The sequence below is a fragment of the Callorhinus ursinus genome, unplaced genomic scaffold, assembly GCF_003265705.2.
Source record: "Callorhinus ursinus isolate GAN/ISIS: 27379988/994484 unplaced genomic scaffold, GSC_fseal_2.0 scaffold7, whole genome shotgun sequence".
NCBI classification, from domain to species: domain Eukaryota; kingdom Metazoa; phylum Chordata; class Mammalia; order Carnivora; family Otariidae; genus Callorhinus; species Callorhinus ursinus.
In genome coordinates this window covers 7,797,869-7,823,133 of record NW_027397069.1, presented here as the reverse complement: position 1 = coordinate 7,823,133, position 25,265 = coordinate 7,797,869, and the positions used below count along the sequence as shown (strand labels likewise).

The 25,265-nt window shown below is 47.2% G+C and overlaps 1 protein-coding gene across 1 annotated transcript in view; it reads right to left on the bottom strand.

Moving 5' to 3' along the window:
- The window catches only part of STK24 (serine/threonine kinase 24), a 109,979-nt gene that overhangs the window by 56,900 nt on the left and 27,814 nt on the right, over window positions 1-25,265 (bottom strand). Inside the window, exon 2 of the mRNA XM_025874663.2 lies at window positions 6,784-7,014. Within this exon, the coding sequence (XP_025730448.1) occupies window positions 6,784-7,014 (231 nt within the window). The remainder of the gene's footprint in view (window positions 1-6,783; window positions 7,015-25,265) is intronic.

Sequence of the window (25,265 nt, the reverse complement as noted above, 5' to 3'; positions counted from 1 at the left end):
AAAGAAAGAAAGAAAGACCGACCAATGCTTGATTTAACAGAATAAAATAGGCCATTTTATTGATTAGGCAGTTAGCCCAAAACTCGGAGGCTACAGTGGGACAATCTCTGCTTTAGGACTAAGAATGACGCGCCATGTTTAAAAACAACAGTGATCAAAGAGAATTTAAAAAGAAAAAACACCTTACACGTTAACTTTTGACCTTGGCTGTCATCGAGAAAACAAGCAAAATATCAAGGGGAGGAGGGCCTCCAGTTATGCAGCACTCGTCCAGGTATTAAATAATGTCTCAGGGATATTAACTTTGCAGTAAGCCCACGAGCGCTCAAGGAAGAATCACGCTTCCCATTAAGACACTCAGCGGTGAGGGAAGGCTCCCTCTCATTTCAGTGACCTGCATCCCTGGGGCAGCCAGACCAGCATTGCTCTCCAGGGCTTTGTTTAAAACAGCAGAGTTTATAATGGATGTTAAATGAGAAAGGGTCATAGACAATATTTAAGTAAACGATACCTGCTGTGAACAAGCTTACTGGCCCACAATGTTCCAAGAAATCCTACAGCCTTTGTCCTACCTTACATCAGAACAAAAGTCACCCAAAAAACATCTTTCAGATACCACTGTGCCCAAAACACTGTCTGACATTTCAGAGGTTAGCCTACTAGCATAGGGAGCATAAAATCACTGTCCTGAATGTGGACACATCCCACTCATGCTGCTCACAAAGCTCACATGCAGTCTGGACACAAAAATCACACGGGCATAATCATGGTCTGTGAGATTGTCCAAAATACCCCTTGGGATATTTCCCAGAGTCTGAACTCCACCCTACAAATACTATTCCTTCTACCTATATTCTGGGACAAAAGATCATGGTTCACTCCATGGGCAGTACTGTCTCCACCATGGCACTAAGGACGCTTGGGCTGGGTGACTCTCTGTTGTGGGGGCTGTCCTGGGCTCTGCAGGATATGGAGGAGCATCCCTGGTGTCCACCCACTACTGCATCCCCCCAGAAGTGACAATTAAAAATGTCTCCAGACATGGCCACAGGTACCGTCAGTGCGGGAGGCGGGGCAGTCTGGGGCAACTGGCAGGAGGTACAGAGAGATACCACACCTACTGCATTTAGGTGGCTGGGCTGGGCCCCAATTTCACATGCCCTTCTCTGTTACAACCACAGAAAGTCCCATTCTGCATAGTGACTCCTAACAACAATCAAATCCTGACTTTCCTCTCTGGCCCTTTAAATCTGCCTTGTTGACTCAAGTTCAATTAACCTGCAATCATTGCTCATGTGCTATACCAACAGTATCAAATTTTCTGTATCTCAGTGAGAATGTGCTGGGATGCTCTGCCTTCAGGGCTAGGAAAGGCATGAGCGAGAAGGAACCCATGTGCTTATATAAGAATTCCTGAGGCACAGGAAGGTTAATACACATACCAGGCATATATGGGAACGGAAATGCTTCCCAAAACTAATAACCCATCTATATCCCTAACTATGTCTGAAACCAGGTCAATACAAAAGCAGGATCTACCATGGGGGCAGGCGGTTGGGAAAAAAGTGTGAGTGAAGATAAATTCAGACATGTCCCAACAGATATGTTTATTATCATGTCACAACACTCTTATTTCATCTCAGAGATTAAAAGATCATGAAATTATAATACAATATGGGGAAGCAAGAGGCTGTAGGTTTGGTTTGGTTTTGTTTTTTCTGGAGATAAAGCGTAATAGGCTGATTATATTTCCAAACTTGGATGCTTCTGAAAGTCAAGGGAGAGGCCGTTAGTAGTCACAGTGGGACAAGAAGCATAAGCGTAGTGGGTGAATGGTAACCCACCCAGCAGCCTCGTTCACAAAGATGCCAGCCCTTTATACATGTTTTTCTTTTACTTCTTTTCCTAAGGGCAAAATGATTGTTTCTATTTCATTGGGAACTATTTTCCCTTTGGAAAAGAAGAAGAAGAAAAAAAAAGACTTCAGAAGTTAAAATAATTTAACTCTAAAAAATCATTGCAAAGTGTTCTCGTAATGTACACAACACAGCCAACCCTTTTACCAGCCTAATTTCTATGTACGTAGAGCACTTAGTTTTCTAAAACTCATCAGGGGACTTTTCCATGTTAGTTTTCTCGTGAATCTGATGAGTAAAAACTACCCTAAAATTTTTTAGGAATTGAAGAAAAATTTAGTTTTAGGTTGGGGACCTGAATTCACTATTAAGACACCTACTCACTCCATGGACATGTTTCCTTAGTATCAATACTACAACAAAAACAACTAAGATAAACACAGCTTTTCTGTTTTCTGGATTTTCTGCCTTGCACTTGATTTGCTTTGGTTAAGCCGGCTTAATGTTTGAAAATACTAAGTAATGTATTATAAAAGAAAAATGATAAACCTAATTTTTAATATGCTAATAATCTGTTTTTAAGACTCATGAATTTTGGGGGGCACCTGGGTGACTCAGTTGGTGAAGCGCCCGACTCTTGATTTCGGCTCTAGTAATGATCTCAGGGTCGTGAGATCAAGACCCGCCCCCCCATCCCCACTGGGCTCTGCACTCAGTGGGGAGTCCCCTTGAGAGTGTCTCTCCCCCTCTGCCCCTCCCCCTCTAAAAAATAAATCTTTTAAAAGAAAAAAGACTCATGAATTTTGAGTCATTTGGCACAGGTAACTTGTCTCTTATTAAAAAAAAAATTACCATTTGCTAAAGATCTCCTACCTGTCAGGCACTTTATCTATATGTTCTCAATCTTGATCAGTAATCCCGCAAGTGAAATTTCTGTTTCTATGTTTTATCTCTGAGGAAGTTGGCAGCCTAAAGAATGCATGGACAGTTAAGTACCTATGCTAAGATCCAAGACTAAAATCCTGGCTTTGGCTCTGTGAATCTCAAAGTGGAGATTCTAATAACCCGCTTATCTCTGCAGAACAACAGCAACAAAAACACTTAAGAGATCTGTGTAGCTAAAGAGGATGAATAGCACTTGTGAACGCTGCACAAAAAGAAAACAGGCTTAGAATCCTATGTAACATCATGTCCTCTGTTATAATCTTACTATGTCTCTACTGCCTAACTAAAAAACCAAAAAATTCTCTCTCTCCTCCTGCACACCACCCAAAGCACCCCCCCCGCCCCCGCCACACACAGTTTCATTATGACCTTGTGGATGGTATTTTTGTGACAGGAAATTCCAGTGGTTTATGGTTGGGATTCAGAGGCTTCTGGTTAATTAAATATTCTCACTGGTTTAATTTCCCACACATTAAACACCTGAACTACAACAAATGCACTTCTTCTTTGGTCCCTGGTAATCTTTAAGACCCATCGGGGCTTCAGATTCATCAACAGAACCTTAAGCTCTCATCGCTGAATTATTCCCTCTCCTCCTTCAACTGACCTTGTTTTTGTTTTCAATCTTTGGGGGGAAAACTTGCTAGACCGCAGTTCTGTGATTTGATCACAGCCACAGTAAGAAATCAGCTCCACTCCCCTCATCTTCACTAACATTCAATATATCCAGACCACTGCTTACCTATTGTGCTTAATCTCTTTTTCTAGACCAAATGATTAAAACGTTCAACGGACACACAGTTAGGGGACCTTCAAGTGCTAATCCAGTATGAAGAAACCAGTTTCTGCTCATTTCTTCTTTGCCCAATCTTGGTATGTGAAAGTCCTTAACACCAGGTGAAATGGAAGGCCCTCTCTCCCATCAGCCCTTAAAGAACTAAGAATATTATTACCTCTGAATGCTAAGGGGAATTCTTAGAAGGGCAACAAAAACCACAGAAAGCACAGTAATTTTCAACTTAGTGTCAAAGACCCACTGACCCATCCGTCTTAGGTGTCAATTTAATTTGTATCTTACCCAACAGTTAGGACTTTGCGAACCTCAACTTCATAAGCCTACCGAGATGATAAAAGAGCCTCTGGCTCACCACTGAGGCTCTTCCTATGGGCCAAGGGACTTTGTGAAACTGTTATACAGGAACCAGCAGATAAAAGTCACAGGTCTGGATTCTTGTCCGGCCCAACTTATGACAGCTACTATTGTTTAACTAGAGAAGTTCCTTTATGTTTTTAATCCAATTAGACAGAATCCGCTTTTACATGGTTTAAGATGCCAAGGTCAAGTTTTCACAATGGTGATACTATTTTTGGCATTCTTGAGGCAGTTCTAGTCTCTAAAAGACAATCTGCCTAGTAAAATAGAAGACACTCTAGACAAAGTTATCCAAACTTTTCATCCTCCTGAAGACAGTCAGTGGAGAACATCATTCTGGGAGTTATTCTACTTCCTTTACAGAGTAAGTGGCTTTGGAAAGGGACGGCTGGCTGAGCACCAAGCCCATTGCCTGCTCCAGGAAGCTCATGATGAAATGCTCCTTCCTGGCCTCTCCAGAGTCAGGTGTGGTGGTATGACTGGGGATTGGCTGGCCAGGGGAATGTGGGCAGAAAAAACATGTTCCATATCTAGGCCTGGGCACACAGACACTTCTCACAGGAGTCTCCATTTTGGCTCCCACGGTGACTTAAGGCCCACGAGCACAGCCATGCATGGAAGGTGGAAAAAAGAACAAGAAAGAAGGAACCAGGGTGCCTCAACCACTGCCTGGAGGAAAACTGCCCATAAATCAGGACTACCAGTGAGCAAGAAATAAACTTGTATCACATGTGAGCTATTATAAATTTAGGGGTGGGGGGGTTATTCTAGCAGCTGACATTATGTTAACCAAATAAATTTACTGGGCAACTCTAGATCAAGGTTAGGCTGACCTGGAATGTATGTTCTAGAATCAGTGACTCAGCAAGAACAGGACATAACAGACGGAATCTCTAAACATGTACACTCGACACCATGGTTGGCCACAATAAAGCAATCTATTCTAGCACGCAGGAAAAATTTTGCTGGAGAACTGGGTTGAAAAAGATACCTTTGAACCACTGATCCTTTACTTCCATAATTAACCATTAGCTGGCATAAATCACCAAAAATTTGTGAGAACCTTCCACCCTTCCTTTGCCAAAGGTACCATGATTCATATTAAAACACCAACATACCACATGAAAAGCAACTCTGAATTTACTATAAAACTACTGTCAAAGTCATTTCACAAAGAATACTAAGTGATCTAGCAGACAGAGTTCAAGTTGAGTTTCTTCAGCTATTTGTTTTTTCTCAATAGAAATTTAACATCAAGAAGATCTTTGCTTTCCCATATGGAAGTCACACGTGTTCTCTTGGACCATGACAATCAAAGCATACAGTGCTTCCCTCTCTGCCCTGTCAAGACCCAAAGTGGACGCACCCCACCCCAACATCCATTATTATCATTGGCAAACTTCCTCCTCCTTGCTTTGATCTCAGTGAATACGTCCCTCATTGCAAGGTAATTTCAGAGATGGGGTATGAATAAATTAGGGAAGGAAATTAACACTCATTAAGTAGCTACCACATGCCAGGTATTTTTGCATACTTGATACCATTTAATCTTTGCAAAAATGAGGTATATACCATACTTTTCCATTTTACAAATGAGGAAGCAGGGAAATTTTTTAAAAAACAAATAAACTTGCTCAAAGCCACATGCCAAGACCAGCAAGATTCAAGTCTAAGATGTCAGACTCCAAAACTTATTCTTTCCATTTTAAAAGGCTGCATTTGACCTATGGCAGACTGCCATCCTTTGCCATTTGAACCTATGTCATACTGCCAAAAAAAGACTGGATTACCACTCGATTTTTATTTCTTTAAATATTCATTTTAAGTGAATCAATGGTTCTCAAAATGTCCATCTTTCCACTTACACCTCATTATCCCATTTCCACAAAATCAAAGCCTGCACTGTCCCTTCTGACAGCAGAGTATGCGTTGAGCTGCAACATGAAGAATTTAGAGGATAAACCCGGGTCGGAAGGAAGCCTGGCCATACATTCTCTGGGCTTACCGCTGCCTCTCTCTCAGGAAGTAGTTCTTCCTACCTATGAAGTTTTAGTTTCCACAAGAGTTATTTTAGAATTTTTGTTCACCAATTCTTAAGATTTCCAAACCCCACTTTGGAAGATACTACACGGTTAAGGTCAGTAAAACAGGCATAAGTCAAGGAACTTGAAACCCAACGGACAGCCTTATGCTTTCTTAGCGGTGTAACCGGAGTGCCCAACATCTAAAATGGCCCCAGGAAGGACTGGAACACCATTCTCAATGCTTGTCTTTCCAACTCACAGAACTAGGTGAAATCAAGGACAGTGTGTAGTGTTGTACTGTACCTCTTTTAAGTAATTATTTACTTACCTAGAATTCTTCCAAGTCAAATGTAGATAAACTAGCTCACTGAACATTATCAGTTCCAGCAGTTTTTAAAACAGCATTAAACTACATTTGATAAGTGAAAATATCAAAAGGCTAATATTCTTGGGTCAGCATGAGTTTTTACGATAAACCAAGCTAAATTCATGGTTTTATGGGGATCAATTCATGGTTGTCGTTACAATACCTTCCGAATAAATGTGTCTCTGATGACAAAGTCCCACTCAGAAATACCTTCCTCCTTGAAAGGGAACGCCGACAAACACTTTAACCAAAATATATTTCTATAGGTGACATTTAAGATGATAAAACTATCAGAGCCAGGTTCTTTTGATTGCAAAAGTCAGAACATTTCTCCTTCCTCTGAAAGCCTGCTGTGCTACTGACATCTTTCACGTACACTGCTCCAACTCGGTCAAGCGCTGCATCATGGAAAATCGCGTTCTTATTTTCAAGCCTTACCTTCAGATAGGATCCATAATATTTGGTTACATATGGACTGTCACACTGACTCAGCACTGTGATTTCTTGTTGAATGTCCTCTATCTCATCTTCAGCTTCTTCAAGATCAATGATTTTTATGGCAACCACTTTCTGAGTCCGAAGGTCAATGCCTTTGAACACCTCACCAAAAGAGCCCTTTCCAATTTTCTCCAGTTTTGTAAAAAGCTCTTCTGGATCTGCTTTCAGGTTCTGTAGGAGAGAAGGAAAAGAAGAGAAACTTCAGTAACTCACAAGATGGGGACGGATTTTCTTTTTTCCTTACAAACATACAGAACACAGTCTTCCAGTCTTCTTCATTTAAGGGTCAAGGCTGGTTGTGACCACAGCTCTTCATACTCAGGACACAGAGATTTCTAAGCCTCACCTCTATGAAACCTGGCAAGTGTGCGAACGAGAACAATAACCCAGATTATAAAAACTGGGAAAGGCCCTAGCGTTTGCATAATTAAATAAAAACCAAAATACTTATTTCAATGCATTAGGATATATGGATTTACTGAAAAACACTCCTGTTTAAGCAAATATTCCACTTTTCTCCTTCTGCTTCCCCCTGCCAAATTTTCTAAGTTCAGGTTGGTATATACTATAATATAGGTTAACTAGCACTTAATCATTTCCTAACAGGCCATGTTTGAAGTCCAGCAAATGCAGTCCTACGCATCTTTACCTATAGTACTACCTTGGCCTAAATATTTTAACCAGATCCCAGGAAACAGTAAGAACCTGTTTTCTTTTGTCTCGTAAACATCATGCCCTTGAAATTGCTTCTGAAAGCTCTTAATCACTAGCGTGATTAGGTGAGCACACACACACTGTGTACATTTCCAAGGGGCCTCCAACACTCATCCTAATGGCTCCTTGACCAGAAAGATGTGTGAGCAGCTGAGTTCTCAACAAGCAGCAACCTGTCATCCCCAGGGGGTGCCTGGAAATGGTATGGGGTGAGGGAGGGTGTCTGTCTCAAACTGAGGGGCGAGACTGACATTCAGCAAGGAGACTTAGGGGCACTGCCTATCTTAGCATGAGGAACCGCCCAGCCCAAAATACTGCTGGCACCACCTGAAACCCCCCAGAGTAAGATAGGACCCTGGGAGCGGCCACATTACACACCTTCCCTCAAAAATGCTGCCCATGAGTGAGAGGATGCCAGGCCCACCCTCAAAGTCTACCAGTCCTTGTAAGGAACGGAAACATGGAGAAGGAAGGAGGATGGGGAAGGAGGAGGGCTGAAAAAGAGGGAGGATGACAGGCACAGGAGGGGGAGGTATGGAGGGGGGAGAGCAGCACAGAATTACAGCAATGTCGGCGGCACTGTGAGTTAGGGGAGCTCTGTGCGCCAACCAGGCACTAACCGCTAATTTGCTTTCAAGGTGAAACACACAGAGTTCCAAGCAGTGCCTTATGAGGAACGGCTGAACCCCAGCCTGCCCGTTTCCAATGTGGAGGTGCTGCTTTGTGCTACCGTGTGAACCCCACAGAAATAACGTACCCTACTAACACATGCGCCCTAAGTTATGGGTGGGCTCACGGACACCAAAGAGGCCCCGTTTTTGAGACTGCACACTGAACAAGGTAAAAGCTCACAAAACCCACTAACTCTATCAGTAAAAATGAACAAAGTAAGCAAGAAACGCATCCCGGGTTGCCAGGAAAAAAGAACACGAGAGAGACCACATCCATTTTCAGCAGCTAGAAACTCCCCTTTCCAAACCCCTTCCCTTACCTCCTTCCCTCTGGGATGAGGAGGGGTGGGCCTCCTTTTCTTCAAGGCCAATCCTAAGCGCTGAGCTTTGGAGTCCATCCTTCTGACCCCCGGGATGTGGCTTCATGAACAGCCTGCTTCGCGGCTCCCTCTTCCATTCAGCCCTCTCTACAGACCCATTAACCTTGGCAGCCTGCTCGGGCTTCTCCCATTAAAAAAACAAACACACTGGGCTTCCCTGGTCGCCTTCCTCTCCTTCCCTAGAGTTCCCTGCAAGTCACTGGGTCCAGCCAGGTGCCCCGCCCCTCGCCGGTCCCGCTGCAGTCCGGCTCCAGCTCTGGCCACCAGGGCTGCAGTGCCTAATCCGATCCTCCTCCACGAAGCCCTCCCTCTGGTAACTTTCCAGCTCCCTGGCATCTAAACCCTGCTCTGCACTTGTCTCCTCCCCGCCCCCTCTCCCGCCCCCAGCTCCCAGAGGAGTCTCCCCACCTCCGCAAATCATAGGCATTCCCCCCTGGAGCTCCACACTGGCCCTCCTACCCCTTGGCTACTTCTCCCCATGCAGGTTCACGTTTGGGGCTGTGTTCCCCAAACCTCGCTGGTCAGAAGCCCCTGGGACACGTGGGAGATCCCAAAACTCTCAGTCATACATGGGGCAGGGGTACATAATCCATATTTTTCTAAAACCCCAATTAATTCTGATGAATAGCCAACCTTGATGAAAAATGGTTTTAAATCTTCATGTACATGGTAACTTCCAAAATTGCCAGCTCCAGCCCTGCCTTTTGAATTTTAACTCCTAAGATCAATGACTTGCTAGATACATATTTCTACATGGACACCTCAAGCTAAAACATACATGAACTGCATTTGTCCTTTCCTTGAACTGGCCAACCCTCCCATAATACCTCCTTCACTAGACTAGAAGCTGAGGGAACTCAGGGACCATGTTTTACTCACTTTTATACCCATGTCCCTGGGCACAATGACTGATGGCCAATAAATGTCCCCGGACCAGTAAGAAAGCCCAGCCTTACACTGACACAAACACCATCCGGGGTGGATACTACAAAGAATATCCTAAATCAGAGGGACAGAGAGCCCAGGAAAGAGGGAGTGGGGATGGCAACATCTCCAGCTTGCAAGGGGAAGGAAGCAGTAGCAAGAGCCATTTGAATTTGCAGGAACAGTGGTTCTCAAGTCTTTGGGGCATCAGAATCACCCGGCAGGCTTGTCAGAACACAGACTGCCTGGCCCCAACCCCCGGAATTTCTGGTTCAGTAAATGTGGTGTGCGGCCCAAGAAGCAGAGAGCTCCCCAGGTGACGCAGACTCCACTGGTCCAGGGACCACACTTTGAGATCCACTGCTCAGGAGACCTGGGGAGAGAAGCAAAGCAGCCCTGACAAACAGACCTGCCACAAAGACATGACCTGTTTCAGGTTAGCTAACCTGACACCCCTCTGTTAAACTGTCCCATCACCATGCTAAGAACAGTGGCATTTCCTTTTTGAGAACAGAAAATGAAGCCAACAAAAATGTATCCAAACTCCCACAATGTTGGAGAGGATAGCGTGGGAGCCTGCTACCAAGATAACTGCCAATTAATCGCATCTCTCTATGGCCATGCCCCTTCGCAAAGTGACTGGCACTCCTCCCAGCAAGAAAGAGCCTACATCCCCATCCCCTGAACCTGGGCAGGTCTTGACACATGCTCTGGCCAACAGAATGTGGAGACTTCTAAACCTAGGCCCCAAAAGGGCTGGTGAGGCTGGGAATGAACGCATGTGGGAGGGACCCACTCAGCCCCTGCAAGCACCGCAGCTCAAGTGACCCCCAGCCCCACCACTTGCTCACTGCAGCCACTTGAGAGCCCCCAGCAAAGGCCAGCCAAACTGCCCTGTCATCCACAGAATCATGAGAGAGAATAAATCTGTTGTTTGAAACCACCAGGTTGTGGGGGGTTGGTTACTCACCACCACCAACGGACACCACAGTTTATGATGCTGAAAAGGAGCATGTTGGCCGGACAGCGTGTGCTGGGCCGGACCTCAGAGCTGCCAGGGACCGTTTACTGCTGTATGCCCCTCCCTACCCCCACTCTAAATAAGACTATCTGCTGCAGTTACCTTGTTCCAACCTTGCCATGTTTGTTGGTTTGTTTGTTTTGAGGGGGTATCTTTTCAAGTCACAGCTCCCTGAATCAAGAGAAGCCAGATCTAAGGAGCTGCAACCTGGCGGCCCCACCACGGCCATCCTCGGCGGAGGCAGGCAGAGCACAGACTTTTAAGGTCGATGCTGTGCCACAAGGGAAGGGCAAAAACGGGAGATGAGTATATCCTGCAGGTGTAAAGGACATGGACCCTCAGGGACAGGAAGCAAGCTGGGAGATTATTATAGTAACAACTCCATCCCCTTATGTCCATGCCCCAAAGCCACTGTGCCCCTTGCCCCCACCAAGAGGTGGCCTGAATCAGGGCTGGCCTTGGGATTTCCTGTGACGCTGGGCTCTTTCCAAGGTTAAACCTTAAGAGGCCCTACAGCACCTGCCTTTGACCTCTTGGAATGTATCCATCAGCACAAAAATAGGCCTGGGTTAGCCTGCTGGAGCGGTCACACGGAGAAGAACCAAGACACTAGCCACACCCCAGGGCCAAGTGCAGACGGCCAGCACTCCTCCAGCTGACCACCGGCACATGAGTGAGCCCAGGCAGGACCTACAGGAAACCCCCCAGTCAACCACAGGATCATGAGCAATACTCCACCATCACTGTTTCAGGCCACAACACTCTGGGGAGAGGTTACACAAGAACAGGTGACCAATTCAACAGAAATCACACACCACTGCAGGAGAAAAATGACCATCCTGGGGGAGGGGAGCAGGTGCAGACGGATGTTCTCTACTCTGGAGGAGTATTTCATTTTAATAAACTGCCCAATTTTCCTTTGGCCTGATGGAAGACCCAGCTGTTCACACTATTGCTAGGACCCTCTCCCCCAAAGCCCTTTCCCGAAGCCTGAACCCGTGGAGTTGGCAGCCGCTGCTTTGTATTGCATCTGCTCGAGTTTGGTGTCAGTCCCCACTCTTTGCCACTGTGTTAGCAGCTGTAAACCAGGCTCCAGACTGTGCCTGGCATGAAGGGAGACATCTGCTAATACAGCGACAGCAGGGACCTCAACAAGCAGGGTCCTTTGCCCTTTGGCAATTATCAGGTCGTGTGGCCCCACGGCCATATAAGAAAATCAGTGCCAACAATGACCTAGTTCAGAAAGCAACATCAGCATTCTGCTGCCAGAATCTATGCTACGAGCAAAGCAGATCTCCTTGGTAAAACAGGGGCCATCCCGCCCGCCATCTTGAGGATTTTCTTTCCAGAAAGGTTTATGCTGGGAGCACCTGGGTGGCTCCATCGGTTAAGTGTCTGACTCCTGATTTTGGCTCAGGTCATGATCTCAGGGTCATGAGGTCGAGCCCCATGCTGGGCTCCGTGCTGGGTGCAGAGCCTGCTTCAAATTCTCTCTCCGCCCCCCCCCAAAAAAGGAAAGGTTTATGCTAACTAAGCACTGGTCATCATCGTAGATGAGAAAGGCCTGCTGGCGCCTCCACCCACCTATCCCACCTGGCTGACGGGCAGCAGGGCCCCACTGCTAGAGCCCCAGCCAGATCCCAGGCAGGAGTCAGGAGAAGCAGTGGCTCCGCCTTCTCGGACGCAGGGGAAGGGCAGGACCCTCCTGCCAACATCAGAACCTCTCCTGGATCAACAAGGCTGGGGGGCCAGGAGCCCGGGGTGGGGCGCTGCCAGCACATTAACATCCCACCCCTCACGTCCTGGACTTGTCACTCAGGAATATCACTTAGGCCCACCCAGTGCAGATTCCCATCGGCACAGCTGACCTAGAGAGCCTCATTCTGGGCCGAAGGAGGAAGGAGAGGCTTCTCACGATGGAAGAGCTTGGATCTCGTTTATATGTTGACTGAACAATATGACCCCATAAGCTTCTCAACATCTGTAAATCTTTGTTTCCTCCTCTGGCAGAAGGGTCAAGAGTACAGAGAAAGAACAAGAGAAGTACCGGTGCCCCCAGAGAAAAGCACTAAGGAGCGGGCACCTAGCGCCTTCTCACAGCGCCAAGTGACACAAAGACGGTGCCAGGTCTGCCCTGAAGGCTGGCCAACACTTGATGGTTCTTCTCTAGTCACGGCTCCCCTGTGCCCGCAGAACCGCCCCCGGCTATGTCCAGAGACAGTCCGGGAAATGACACTTTCTCCCTAACACCACCAGGCTGCCTGTCTCATTAAACCTTAGCTAACTTCTGGACCTTCCTACGCACTCACACCTTGTCTTGTTTATTTTTAATTACAAGATCTAGAGAAACCAGAGCATCTGTTATAGTTAATCCTATTAAGGTCGGGATCCCTAAGAACTGACCAAAGTAAGTGGAAGATGCATTCCCTCGGTGCAAGGCTCAGGCACAAGTCTGGGCTCTGGAAAAGCTCCTAAGCCCCAATCCCACAAGCCTGGAAAACCTTCAGGGCTCAAGGACTGCGGGAAGAGCCGCAGAGCAAGTACCCCTAGGTGAATCCAGAATCAACAGCTGCACAGAAGTTTCGGGACGACCAGCTACCCTAACACCTGGGATCTCCTCGAAGCCCCAGCCACAGGAAATGGGCAGCCACGCACACAGCAGAAGTTAGCATCCCAATGCCACATGGCACAGCAAGGGCAGGCCCATTTGCACCTTAGGGATCCCTTTGGAAAGAAAATTCACGTGTGCAACGACCTGCTCCCCACTCCAAGACTCAGAGAAACTGCAAAGCTGTGTCCTTCTGGAGCTCAGGCTTCTGCAACAATTCATAATCCCTTGAGAGAATTCATTAAAATAGTTCTAGGATGACAAGTATTTTATATTTTTAAACCTGAATAGCTATTACTGTTTCCTTTGGATCGTTTCTGGCAACGAGAAATGCATTTGGCATCACTAATCAACTTTCAAAGCTCCTCGGCTTCAGCTGTCCCGCTTGCATAGCCACGCCGTACTACACCGCTCTGGGTTAAAGCCAAGCTTTGCTCTTTGTTTCTCTCCGAGAAGAAAAAGGAGCCAAGTTTGATATGTTCTAACTCTTGCTACTTACCACATTACCGTCCCTGCGGCAACAGAGAGCACAGGATGGGGTGGGGGAGTTAGTGGCAGGTGTGCCCCATCCCCACCTCTGAATCGGGCAAGCACCCACTCATGAACCGCAGATCTGTCCTCCCAGAGCAGAGCTCGGCCTCAGAATCCACCCCCCCAGCACCCCAAGCAGCCACCACCCGTGCAGCAGACAGGCACCCAGATGGAACTACGTGCCAGCCCGGTGCAGCCCCGCCACCCACATGCCTCTGCCCGGCTGCTCACTGTCCCTTACCTCCCGAAGCTGCCCGGCTCTCCTGGCCCGAGCGCACCCAAGGCTACTAGCATTACTGTCTGCCGTTTCCAAGCTGCGAATTCCAGCCCCTAATTCCTCTCCTATCCCGACCTTCAAACTGTGCCTATCTTTCTTCTGGAATGTCTCTCCATGCGGTCCCCCCATCTGACTCCACAGCAGCTGCGCCTCCAAGTGACCCTGCTGGCGGACTTCAGCTTCCTCAAAGCCCAGGGTTTTCCTTCACTGCTTAGAAGAGCTGCGGACAATGCACCATCTCCAGACTGAAGTCACAGACACTCCCTGTGAATCTAACCCCCAGGGCTCCTTGCTAATCCCACTGACACCACCACCCCCCTGACTCTCCCGTCACCCACCTTCTCAACACTGTCTACGAGCACCAAGGGTTGTATCGTGTATGGCTCCATTTATAGAACATTCTTGAAGTGACAGAGTTAAGAGTGATGGAGAACAGCTGCGGGGGTTGCTGGGTAAGAGGTGACAAGCAGATTTTTTTGTTGCAATGGCAGTCCTGCATCCCAACTACACCCAAAAAAAAAGTACATGCAAAAACTGGTGAATTCGGCCTAAATTAGGTCTGCACCGAGTTAACAACATTGGGTCAACATCAATTTCCTGGTTTTTACAGTGTAAGATGCTATCATTGGGGAGAGCTAGGGGAAGGGTACACAGAACTACAGTGTTTTTTTGCAACTTCTTGCAAGTCTTCAAGTATTTAAAAATAAATTTATTACAAATTCTTAAAAAAATTTTTTTAAAAAGCCCAATCTCAACTTTGTGTCCTCCTACACCTTCTTTCTTCCGCAACCCAAAGAGGCCACCATTATTTCTATTCTCCCAGTGGGAAATTCCCATTTATTGCTTCATGCCACTCAAACCTGACCACTCCCTTGAGCAAAGGCAGTGGCTCCAGTCTCCTGGTTCCCAGAGCACATTTTTTATGCTGTGGGTAGAAAACTGTATTAACAACATTTTACAGGTTTACCCACTTAAGATTGTGATCAACCACTAAAGAATGTATCTTATAATCCCGCCAACCTAACCCAGCAAAGAGGTGAGCAGACAAGACAACATCCAAACTTTCTAAGGAAAGAAGGAAGAGAACCTCAAGCCAACTCCCCTTTCCAAGAAGGAAAGCCACAGACATATTCAAACAATCGAAAACAAAAACCCAGCCCAAATCCAGAGCATTACAGGGAGGAAACCAGGAAAATGTAGGCATGGCCTAAAAACAGACCCAGTGTGGACCCAACAGCTGCTTTGCTCTCATTTTGCATAATCTCTCATTTGGGGCAGCAGCTATTTAAGAGCTGGAGAGATGAGACCCAAAATAAACTACTGGGCAGTTACTCAAACTGTCCTTCCCGATGCTTAAATTACCTGCCAAAAACTGTTTTCAGGGGGTCCCAAGCACTTGGAGTCCAAACACAGGAGTTCAGATCTCTGCTCTGCTAAATCACTAGCACGTTACTGAACCACCCAAATCTGTTTCCACATCTATAAAATGGGCTAAGAGTACACTTTTTAGGATGCTGAAGAGATAAAAGAACATAAGGAAAACTGCTTTTGTTGTAATTGTTTTTGGTGTTGTTAATACTGAGCTGCCCCTTCTGAAGGTGTCTGGTCATGATTCAGAAGTTTCTTAAAAGCCTTTCACTTGAACTGGAGACAGAAGTAAAGCCCCAAATCACCTAACTCACAAACCAGTGCACATTCCACTGCACTACCCTAAAAATCAACGAAAATAATGAGGCCTTCCCTCCATCAGGAAAGGGACAAGGGAAATTCTAGGAGGCCTGAGGGAGCATCGTCAGAAAGCAAGAAGGAAACACCTACAAGACTCCTAAGGTGCAGAAGCCAGCCCTGTGGCGGCCACGTGTAGTGGAGGTCAATGAACCACCAACCAGGGAGGCCAGAGGACCTGCCTGCCGGAGAGAGCACTGAGCCACGGATGCAACATCCCCACCTCCACTCAAAAGGCTCAGGTCTAAGAAATGATGCTAAGAACTATAAACAGCGAGAACCTTCTGAAGACCTTCAGTTCCCTATAATGGTGACTACTCTATCCCATAAAACGGACATAGAAGGCAGGCTCAACTCCACAGGCAGTCTCAGAAGAGACTCAGAGTTAGATGAGCACAAACAACTTTAAATGGAAAAGGAGAATTATGACCGAGAAGGAAAGATGCAAAGGCACTGCCGGGGGGTGGGATGCAACATGCCCAAGCACCTTGTCAAGGGGCTCATGTGGTTCCCAAACAGAAACACAATTTTAGAGGCACCTGTGTGGCTCAGTCGGTTGAACGTCCAACTCTCGGTTTCGGCTCAGGTCATGATCCCAGAGTCGTGAGACAGAGCCCCACATCAGGCTCTGCATTCAGCGGGGAGTTGGCTTGAGATTCTCTCCCTCTTCCCCTCCCCCCACCTTTGCTCACTCTCTTTCTCTAAAATAAATAAATCTTAAAAAAAAAAAAATACAGTTTTATAGACAGTTGGTGAAAAAGACATCCTACTAAAAATTCCTTAGCAGAACACTCAAACCTAAGAGTTTGTCTTGCAAAACAAGCCAAAGACTGGAACACATAAGGCAGTTACATCCTGACACCCAGAGAGGAGCCAGAGACCCAGAACTCCTGGCCTTCCCTATTTCCCAAGTTAGGGAAAAGCTGCAGTTGGAGGCCGTCAAACTCTGGTCTCAGATGTGCCTTGGGCAGAATGAAGCCCTAAGAAAAATGACAGAGTGCCCGCTCTGAAGGAGGGATCCCCTCCAGTCGGCAGCAGTCATGTGATTTGTCCAAGAACACACGGTATATGACACGCTGAATTGGAACCTATGGCCATCTGCTTCCAAAGTCTGAGCCCGTCACAGTCGGGTTAAGTGTCTGATCTCAGCTCAGGTCTTAATCTCATCAGGGTCGTGAGTTCAAGCCCTGCGTTGGGCTCCACGCTGGGCATGGAGCCTATTTAAAAAAAAAAAAAAAAAAAAAAAAAAAAGCGGGGCGCCTGGAGTCTCGGTTAAGCGTCTGCTTTCGCTCAGGTCATGATCCCAGGGTCCTGGGATGGAGCCCCACATCGACGTCAGGGCTCCCTGCTCAGCGGGGAGCCTGCTTCTCCCTCACCTGCTGCTCCCCCTGCTCGTGTGCATGCATGCTCCCTCTCTCTGTCAAATAAGTAAATAAATCTTTAAAAAAGGAGCAAAGTTTGAGCATGTCCCTCCTCACCTCCCAAGCTCTGACAGCAAAATACGAGAACACAAAAGATTCAAAAGACCCAACTGTCCCCCTGCAGCAACACTACTGTGTGACTCTGGGCAAGTCCTTAACTTCTCAGTACAACAGAACAATGATGCTTCAAGTATTTATTTACCTCACAGGTGTGTCAGAGGATCAAATTAGCCTAAATGTGAGAGAAAAAGTGAGGCGTACTGGTGGCTGACTTGTTACCTTTGCTGGAGCTGGGGTGCGCTCTCAGCAAGCACATCTAAGAACAAGTGAGGTAATCTTTAGAATAGCACTTCGTTTTGGAGACATTTTTAGAAATCACTGGAACACTGGCCAAAACACTTACTGAAAACATACCATTTATAACAGAATGCAACAAAGTCCCAAAGAGAGATTTAAAGACTACTGTCATTTTTAAGTACGGCTTAACTTAATATTCCCCTTTTTTTTAAAGATTTATTATTTATTTTAGAGAGACAGGGAGGGTGGGTGGGCAGAGAGAGAGGGAAAGAGAGAATCCTACGCAGCCTCCGACTGAGCATGGAGCCTGACACGGGGCTCCATCCCAGGACCCTGAGATCAAGACCTGAGCTGAAATCAAAAGTCAGCCGCTAACTGTCTGAGCCACCCAGGCACCCCATATTCCTATTTTTTAGTACAAATTATTCTTCTCATAAATAAGACATCTTACAGCTAATTACCAGCAAATAAAATGCCCTGAACACCCATCTCATCAGATTAATCTAATGGTTACATTCCAGGAGACATTCTGCACTGCAAGTAAGATGAGGGAATTTGTCTAATCAAGCCCATGAACCTGTAAAGGCTTTTTCCCATTCTGAATTTAAAGCTCACTCTTATTTAATGGGATCTCTCCCACGCCTTCCCCATCTGAAAAAAAAGCTGCCCTTTTAATGAAATACATACAAGAATATATACATACGAACCCACTATAATGTCTATAGCCCCCCAAAAAGACCCCCCAAAAAACAAATGCCTTTCCATGAGTATCTTCCCAGAAATCCTTGCAATGTCTGAACCCCCTTCAGTTCTGGGAGTGGACACAGCAAAGAAACTCTGTGGTGCACCCCCAGCCTCCTCCCTTGCCTGGAAAGCCCCTCGCACACTTCTGGGAAGGGTGTCCTGCTTTCAGGGAACGAATCGTCACAATTTAGCACATCTCCCCCAATCAGATCGCTGGGGTTCCCCCCTGCAGCCAACCCTAGACACATTTTGACACAAACACCACAGGGGAACGCTGAGCCCCTCATTTGACTCAGCAAGGGAGTCCAGGTCAGGGCTTTGGTTTTTCACACCAAATACTGATTCAGGACACAAGAGCTCCTCTTCAGGACGAGGGACAAATGTGCAGAATGGTTTCCTACTTAGTCAGCCTGCACCCCTCAACAGTACAAACGGCAGTCATGAGCTGTGGCGGGAAGAACAACTAACCACGCAATGGTGTGTGCCATCTCCAAGATGGCGCCAGCCTCCTTCAGAACTGAGCGAAAGCCACAGCGACCAAAACATGAGGCCAGGAGAACCCGTGGGCAAGGGCGCAACAAAGACCAACAACTCCACCTGCTGCGCCACCCCACGTGAGTCACAAGCAGTGGCTGACAGGGGGGCCTCCTCGCTGCATGTGGGGAGTGATTCTCAACACGGGCTGCACACCACAATCACCCTGGACCATGAAACCCAAAGCTTTGGGGATGGGACCCCAGCATCAGTATTATTTCAAGCTCCCCAGAAGGTTCCACGGTGCAGCCAAGGCTGAGAACCAGTGGTCAGGTGCAGGAGGTTGCCCCAAGTGCCGCAGGCACGCCCGGAGAACTTTTCTCCTGCTCACCTGCTTTTCTCCACCTGGGAAGGAATCACTTCAGTGATGAGGGACGTCAGTCTCCCTGAGGCTCAGCCTTTCAATCTTCTCTACCTCCTTCCCCCGTCCCCAGCCCTCCTAGTAACCAGCTGACCTTGCAAACCCATTCTCAGCCTCTAGCCCCAAAGAGTGTTCTGTGTATTAACTTAAGTTGGTTAATTTAAGGTCTCCAAAATAAAAACCTTTGTTTACCACACAAAGGCCTTTAAATAGCAAATGGCTTCAATTAGCTCAAAGAATTGACAGATTTTCCCAATCCTCAAAAGAAAAGTCTCATTCCTAGCTAACTGATGAAAGATCATTTTGTAACAGGGGGCCTAAATCCCAGGTTTGTGCAGAAATCTGCTCCGTCCGCATTACAATAAACCCAATAACCAGCACAGGAGAAGACACTCCAGGCCTGGCTCCGAAACACAGCACTTCCTTCTCTGAGTGGTAAGCCCCGGTCTCTCCACTTGAGCTCTCTGAGCCATTCCATTGTGCCTACCCCCCACAATCTGGCTTGGACAACGCATTTCCCCTGTCCTGTACACTTATTTCAAACCTGCAACAGCCCCATAATCTAGAAGAAACTCAGTATTCTACGGTACTCGGCAAAAAAAATTTGTTTTGAGAAAAAGAGACGTGAAACCCTATGCATGTTTTTGTCTAGACCTACACACCCACAGCACCAGGAGTTTCAGGGAATCCTCGTACCAGGATCTACTCATCTTCAACTGGATGTTTGTTTAAGGTAGAAACTGCTTAAGTTTTAAAAACGCAAATACAAGTTTTTAAAAAAATACATTACATAAGAGAAAAAAATGACTGTCCCACCTAGTTGAATCCACTGTTTTGGCCTCCGTTTCTAATAAATCTGCCCCCCCCCCACACACACACACCTGTCCACTACCTTAGGAAACCACCGCCTGAAGCTCTGAGGTCAGAGCTCAGGGAGAAGAAGCTCCAGGGAGAGAGGGAGAGAGAACTCAAACCCGCATGCCAGGGAGGGAGAAGGTCCAGGCTCTTTCCCAGCGCAGAATGAGCAGAAGGTTCTAAGGCTCTGACTGCCTGCTTAGTGCCAAAGGCTCACCCACAACCCTCACCGCTCACTAACAGCAGATGGAGCAGAGGACACCAGGGCCTGGGGCTCCAACTCGCCCAAGGTCACAAACAGCACAAGTCACAGCCGGACTGAGCTGCTGTGCTCCAGAGGCTCCACGACGTCAACCCCTCTGACCCCCTCCAGGAGTTGCTGGGCACCCTTTTCTTCCAGGAAAGGCTCCCTGCTGACAGATGAAGGTCGGGGGTGTCTCTGGGATGATGAGCAGGCCCAGACACCCAGGCAAAGACTGAAATCAGGACAGTTTTGTTGGGCAAGCACTTGATGAAAAACACGTAATGCATTCCAAATAAATTATATAGCTCACTGAGAAATGAATGCTGGCACCTCCTTTATTAAAACCAACACAAACAGGCCACGGAAAAGATTCTAACTGCACCCTACTATAATAAGCCCTGACAAACAACAGCCACCCCCACTTCCAAACCTCCTCCATCGAAGGCTCTGTGCTAGGCAGTCTTCCTAACTATGACTTTCCAGACCACACAACCACCCCAGGAGAAAGAGAACACAATCCTCATGAGGCAGCTGAGGGCACCTGGGTGCTGAAGGTAAGTCACGTGCACGCGGTCCCCCACAGCTAGTCAGGGGTTTTAGGCCCGCTCTCTGTGCAGCAAGGGTCAACCTCCGTGTGGGAAAGTGCTTGTAAGCTGCAAGCCTGGCAGGATGCCTGGCTCCGAGGAACCTAGCTGGCCAGGTGTGCCCTTGGGTCATCACAATGGAATTTCACAATCAGCAGAAGGAGCGCAATCCGATGCCACCCCCAGTTCCCTTCAGGTGAACTCACCTTCCTGTATTCTATAAAAGCTTACAGTAATGAGTATCAGGGAACTCGGACTCTTCTAAAAAGCAGACCAAATAGTTTTGGTGTATTTATATTTCAATCAATAATCACATTTCCTTTACCTGAAAATCCTCAGCTTTTAGAGGCATTAAGGGGAAAACAGATGAAATAAAAATGCCAAGGTGATGAGCAAGGCTGATTTGGCCCAAGTAAGAATACACGCCTCCTGCCCGCCAGGGGAATCATGGAACGGTGTTCTCTCCCCAGGAGGGGCAGCGCACTGCCCCTCTCCCATTTCTCAGAGGCCCTGCCGCTCCGACTCAGCAAGTAAGACGACTGTCAAGTCAGTGGTCCTGGGTGATGCTTGGGAGGGTTAAAGCCTCCACGGGGCAGCAAACCTCTGCTGGGAGCAGACAGACAGTAAACACCTCAGCTGCGTCGGCCAAACAGTCTGTTACTTATTCTTCTTTTCCCTCCTTTAAACAACTCTTTACAAATGGAAAAATTGTCTTAGCTCATGAGCTGACAAAAGTGGGCCGAGGACAGCTGTAGTTTGCCCATCCCCAGGCTAGGCCGCCAAGAGGGTTAATACCTAAGACTCTGTCCCCCACCTGCCGTACCAGTAACGCCGCCTGATCCACCGAAGGAACCTGGTACCGGCTCCCAGTGCAGGACAGAGCTGTCTGGAACCTCAGAAATCACTGCCACGCACCCCTCAGCAGAAGCAAGCAGCAACACCCCGGCCCCCCGCATCCTCACTGCCATGCCCCTTCTCTGGTCCTCCAGCTTCCCAAAGGGAAAGGGCTAGTCTCATCATCTCACCCTAACCCTCGGAAGAAGATACTCTTACAGGTGAGAAAATGGAGGCCCAAAGAGTCTGTTACTTACCCGGGGACACAGAGCCAGAAGGGGTGGTGTTTAGCTCTAAAGCCAAAGTTCTATTATTCTACACTGTGACCCCTTAAAAACACCCATCTCAGATGGAACAGGCTACCTATTAAACACATTTACTTTTATACTTTGCGCTAGTGATGGAAAACTCTTTGGGCCCTGGCCCCCGGGTGGGGTTGCGGTCAGACAGTGCTCTCAGGGAAGACCTATTCATCTTCCAGCACTCTCTAATAACAAATACACGTTCAATCGGGCGTGAGATTTCTCCAGCCTAGGCCAGCTCTCACCTCTGGTCCAGGGCACACTCTGCCTTCAACAGTGCCGTCAGTTCATATCAGCCCCCCTGCTGTACAGAAGGGACACAGGTAACACAGCCCGGTGCCTGGCGTGTAGAGGGCCCTCAGTACACGGCCACTGCATGAAATAAACGGGTAAAGCAACGGAGAGCCCAGAGGTCTTGAGGCCAAAGCCGCTGCCTTAGCAGAGGCGCGGCAGACAGACCCTCCTGGATTAAAGAACCAGCGGACACATGCCCGGGTGCCTGGCCTCACCAGCTACAAGCCAGTGGCTTGCATCCAGCCTGCTTGCTCACAGCTGAGACCGTCAGTGGCTTTCAGGCAGGAGGCTCTGTGCTCCCTGGTGGGGAATGTTAAACAGGAAGCAAGAAGGAGCCAGACTATTTCTAGTCCTCATGTGGGTACATTTCCAAGGCTTTATCCTAACGGTGGTTAACAGACCCCGGAGCCCGACTGCCTGGATTGGATTCCCGGCTCTGATGAGGGACCCCGGACAAGATACTGAGTTGCTGGGGACCTCTATTTCCTCTTCTGTATATGAGGACAATAAAAGCACCTGCTTTGAGGATGGTGGGAGGTCAAATGAGTTCATCAGTGCCAAGGGCTTTGGCACCAGCTGTATGAGTTACTGGCATTATCATCCTTCCGCTACACAGTTCAAGGTTCAGCTCAAGTTCGGCACCAGCAGACGCTACCCTGCAGCTTTTACCCGCCTCACAGCAGATGCTTGCTTTCTATCCCCCTCAGCAGTGTCCCTAATCCACGGGAACTCCACAAATTCTCATCACTTCTAGAACCTCCTTCCTGAGGACCACACCAGATTTCAGGTTTTAATTAAAGAAAAAAGTGTTAGGCCCTAAAGCCAAGTGTTTGGCCCAGGTGGTATTTCTTATCCCCTGTCCCTTTATCTGTACCTTAGGTGGACCTTCGGCTCCAGAGGAGCGTCGTCAGCTCACCTTATCCATTTCCCGCCCTGTCTCATCCTCCGTCCCCTCTGGGGACCCTTCTCCTCCCATCCTGCGTCTTAGGCACACACACTCTCACACAGGACAGGAGCATTCCCTGTGCTGGCATCATCGGAGGCTCAAGGAGTGGCCCGCCTGCCACCTGAGCTCCCAGGCTCATCTCAGTACCTCTCTCCCAACGCAGCCCCTGCGCTCCCTCCCTCCTGGCCCCTTCATCAGGCCCAAAGTGAGACGGAAAAAACGTCATCATGACTGAGGAAAACCACAGGAAAGGTACTGAAGGCTGTCACGACTTCTGGATGCTACCGGAAGGAAAATGAAACGAGATGCAGGACTCCAGGGCTGGGGGATGGCTGAAAGGAAGGCTTTAATAACTAAAACTGACATCAAGAGTTATATCCCACAAGCCCTGACATCCACCAAACAGAAGAGAAAGGACAAGTTGTTTATATTAACAGCCTGCAGTCCACTCGGCAGGCTGTTCTCAAATTTCCATCCTGTTCACTCCAATCACGCTGCCCCTAGGCACACACCTTTTGGATGGTGGCTTAAGATGGCTAGGAGCCTGAAATGCCTCCAAAAGGGTAAGGGATGTAACTTTTTTTGTTGTTAGGCTGCTTTCCTCCATTTTGCCATATTGATGGAACAATATCAATGTTATGTTGGAAGTAGTGGTAAATCTATTAAATCTATTAAAAACATGTTGCCCCTTCCTATAGTAAATTGCTAGCAGGATATAAAATGGCAAGGCCACTTCAGAAAGCAGTTTGGCAGTTTCTCAAAAAATTAAACAGAAGACCACCGTATGACCCAGCACGCAAACGTTCACAGCAGTATTGTTCATGATGGCCAAACACTGGAAACAACTTAGATGTCGGTCAACTGGTGAACAGAGAGACGAAATAAGGCATGTCCATACAATGGGATACTATTCAGCAGTGAAAGGGACCAAGCTATGGACACAGGCCACATCACGAACCTCAAAAACACGCTAAGTCAAAGGAGACGGTCACAAGACACCAGAGACTGGATGAACTCATTCATATGAAGTGTCCAGAAAAGGCAAAGTGATGGAGACAAAGGGGACTGGGGCTGGTGGGAATAGAGGTTAACTGTACATGGGCATGAGGAGTCCCACTGGGGGGATGAAAATGTTCTGAACTGATGGACAGTGAGGGCTGCACCACTTGGTAAGGTCCCTAAAAATCACTGAATTATACACACCCGGGAGTACATTTTGCAGTATGTAAAATACACCACAAAACCATTTCAAAGAGAACACACACACACACACACGTTGCACACCTATATGTGTTCCCCAAACGACTGTGAGAGCCACATGGACAGACTCCACTCACTTCATCCTGCCTCATCATCTCGCGGGATCCCTGGCGTGCAGCGAGCACTGCAATGACCAATGTCCAGGGAATGATTTTTTTGAAAAACAAAAAAGTTTTGTGTTTTTCCACAGCTTCCTGATTCACCAAAACTTCACATCCCTGACTACTCTTGCACCCAATCTGCCCCCAAACACAAAGGCCAGGGTAGGCCACAAAGCAAGAGGATCCATGAAGCTTCAAGCCACTCCGAAGTGACCTCAACACCTCTAGATGTATCCTGACCAACTACTTATGAAGTGCAATGTTGGTCTCTGCTCGGAGTTCAAAAAGAAAAAGTGGTTTTCTTATATTTTTATTGTGGATTATGAAAACTTCTAGGGTTGTGAGTAGAGAAGAAAGAGCATGCTTTTAGTACCAGATTCATAAAAGGTGAAGGTTCAGGGAAATTACATTCTAATTTAAAATAAATTCTTAACTTCTATCAGGGAAGATCTATTTTTGACTCAGAAGCAGCCAATTTAATAAATACACCAGATACTGTCCCAAGAGGATTAAATACAGCAAGCAAAACGATAAAGTAAGCTTTGACTCACTTGTGTTCTGCGCCATTTTGTCTGTCCTGAACAGAACCCTAGAAGAGGATGTTTCAATAGAACATAATTATTAAGGAAGAACTATGTTAAGCTTGCTTTGAAATGTAAGGTTTTCTTTTCTCAACCAGTACTGTAGCAAAAATAATGCAGGAGTAAAAACATTGCTTATCATATTCCACAATGCCTAGAACTCACGTATGTCCTACCGTCCCTGGTTTTAAGTAACACCAGTATCTGCTGTTA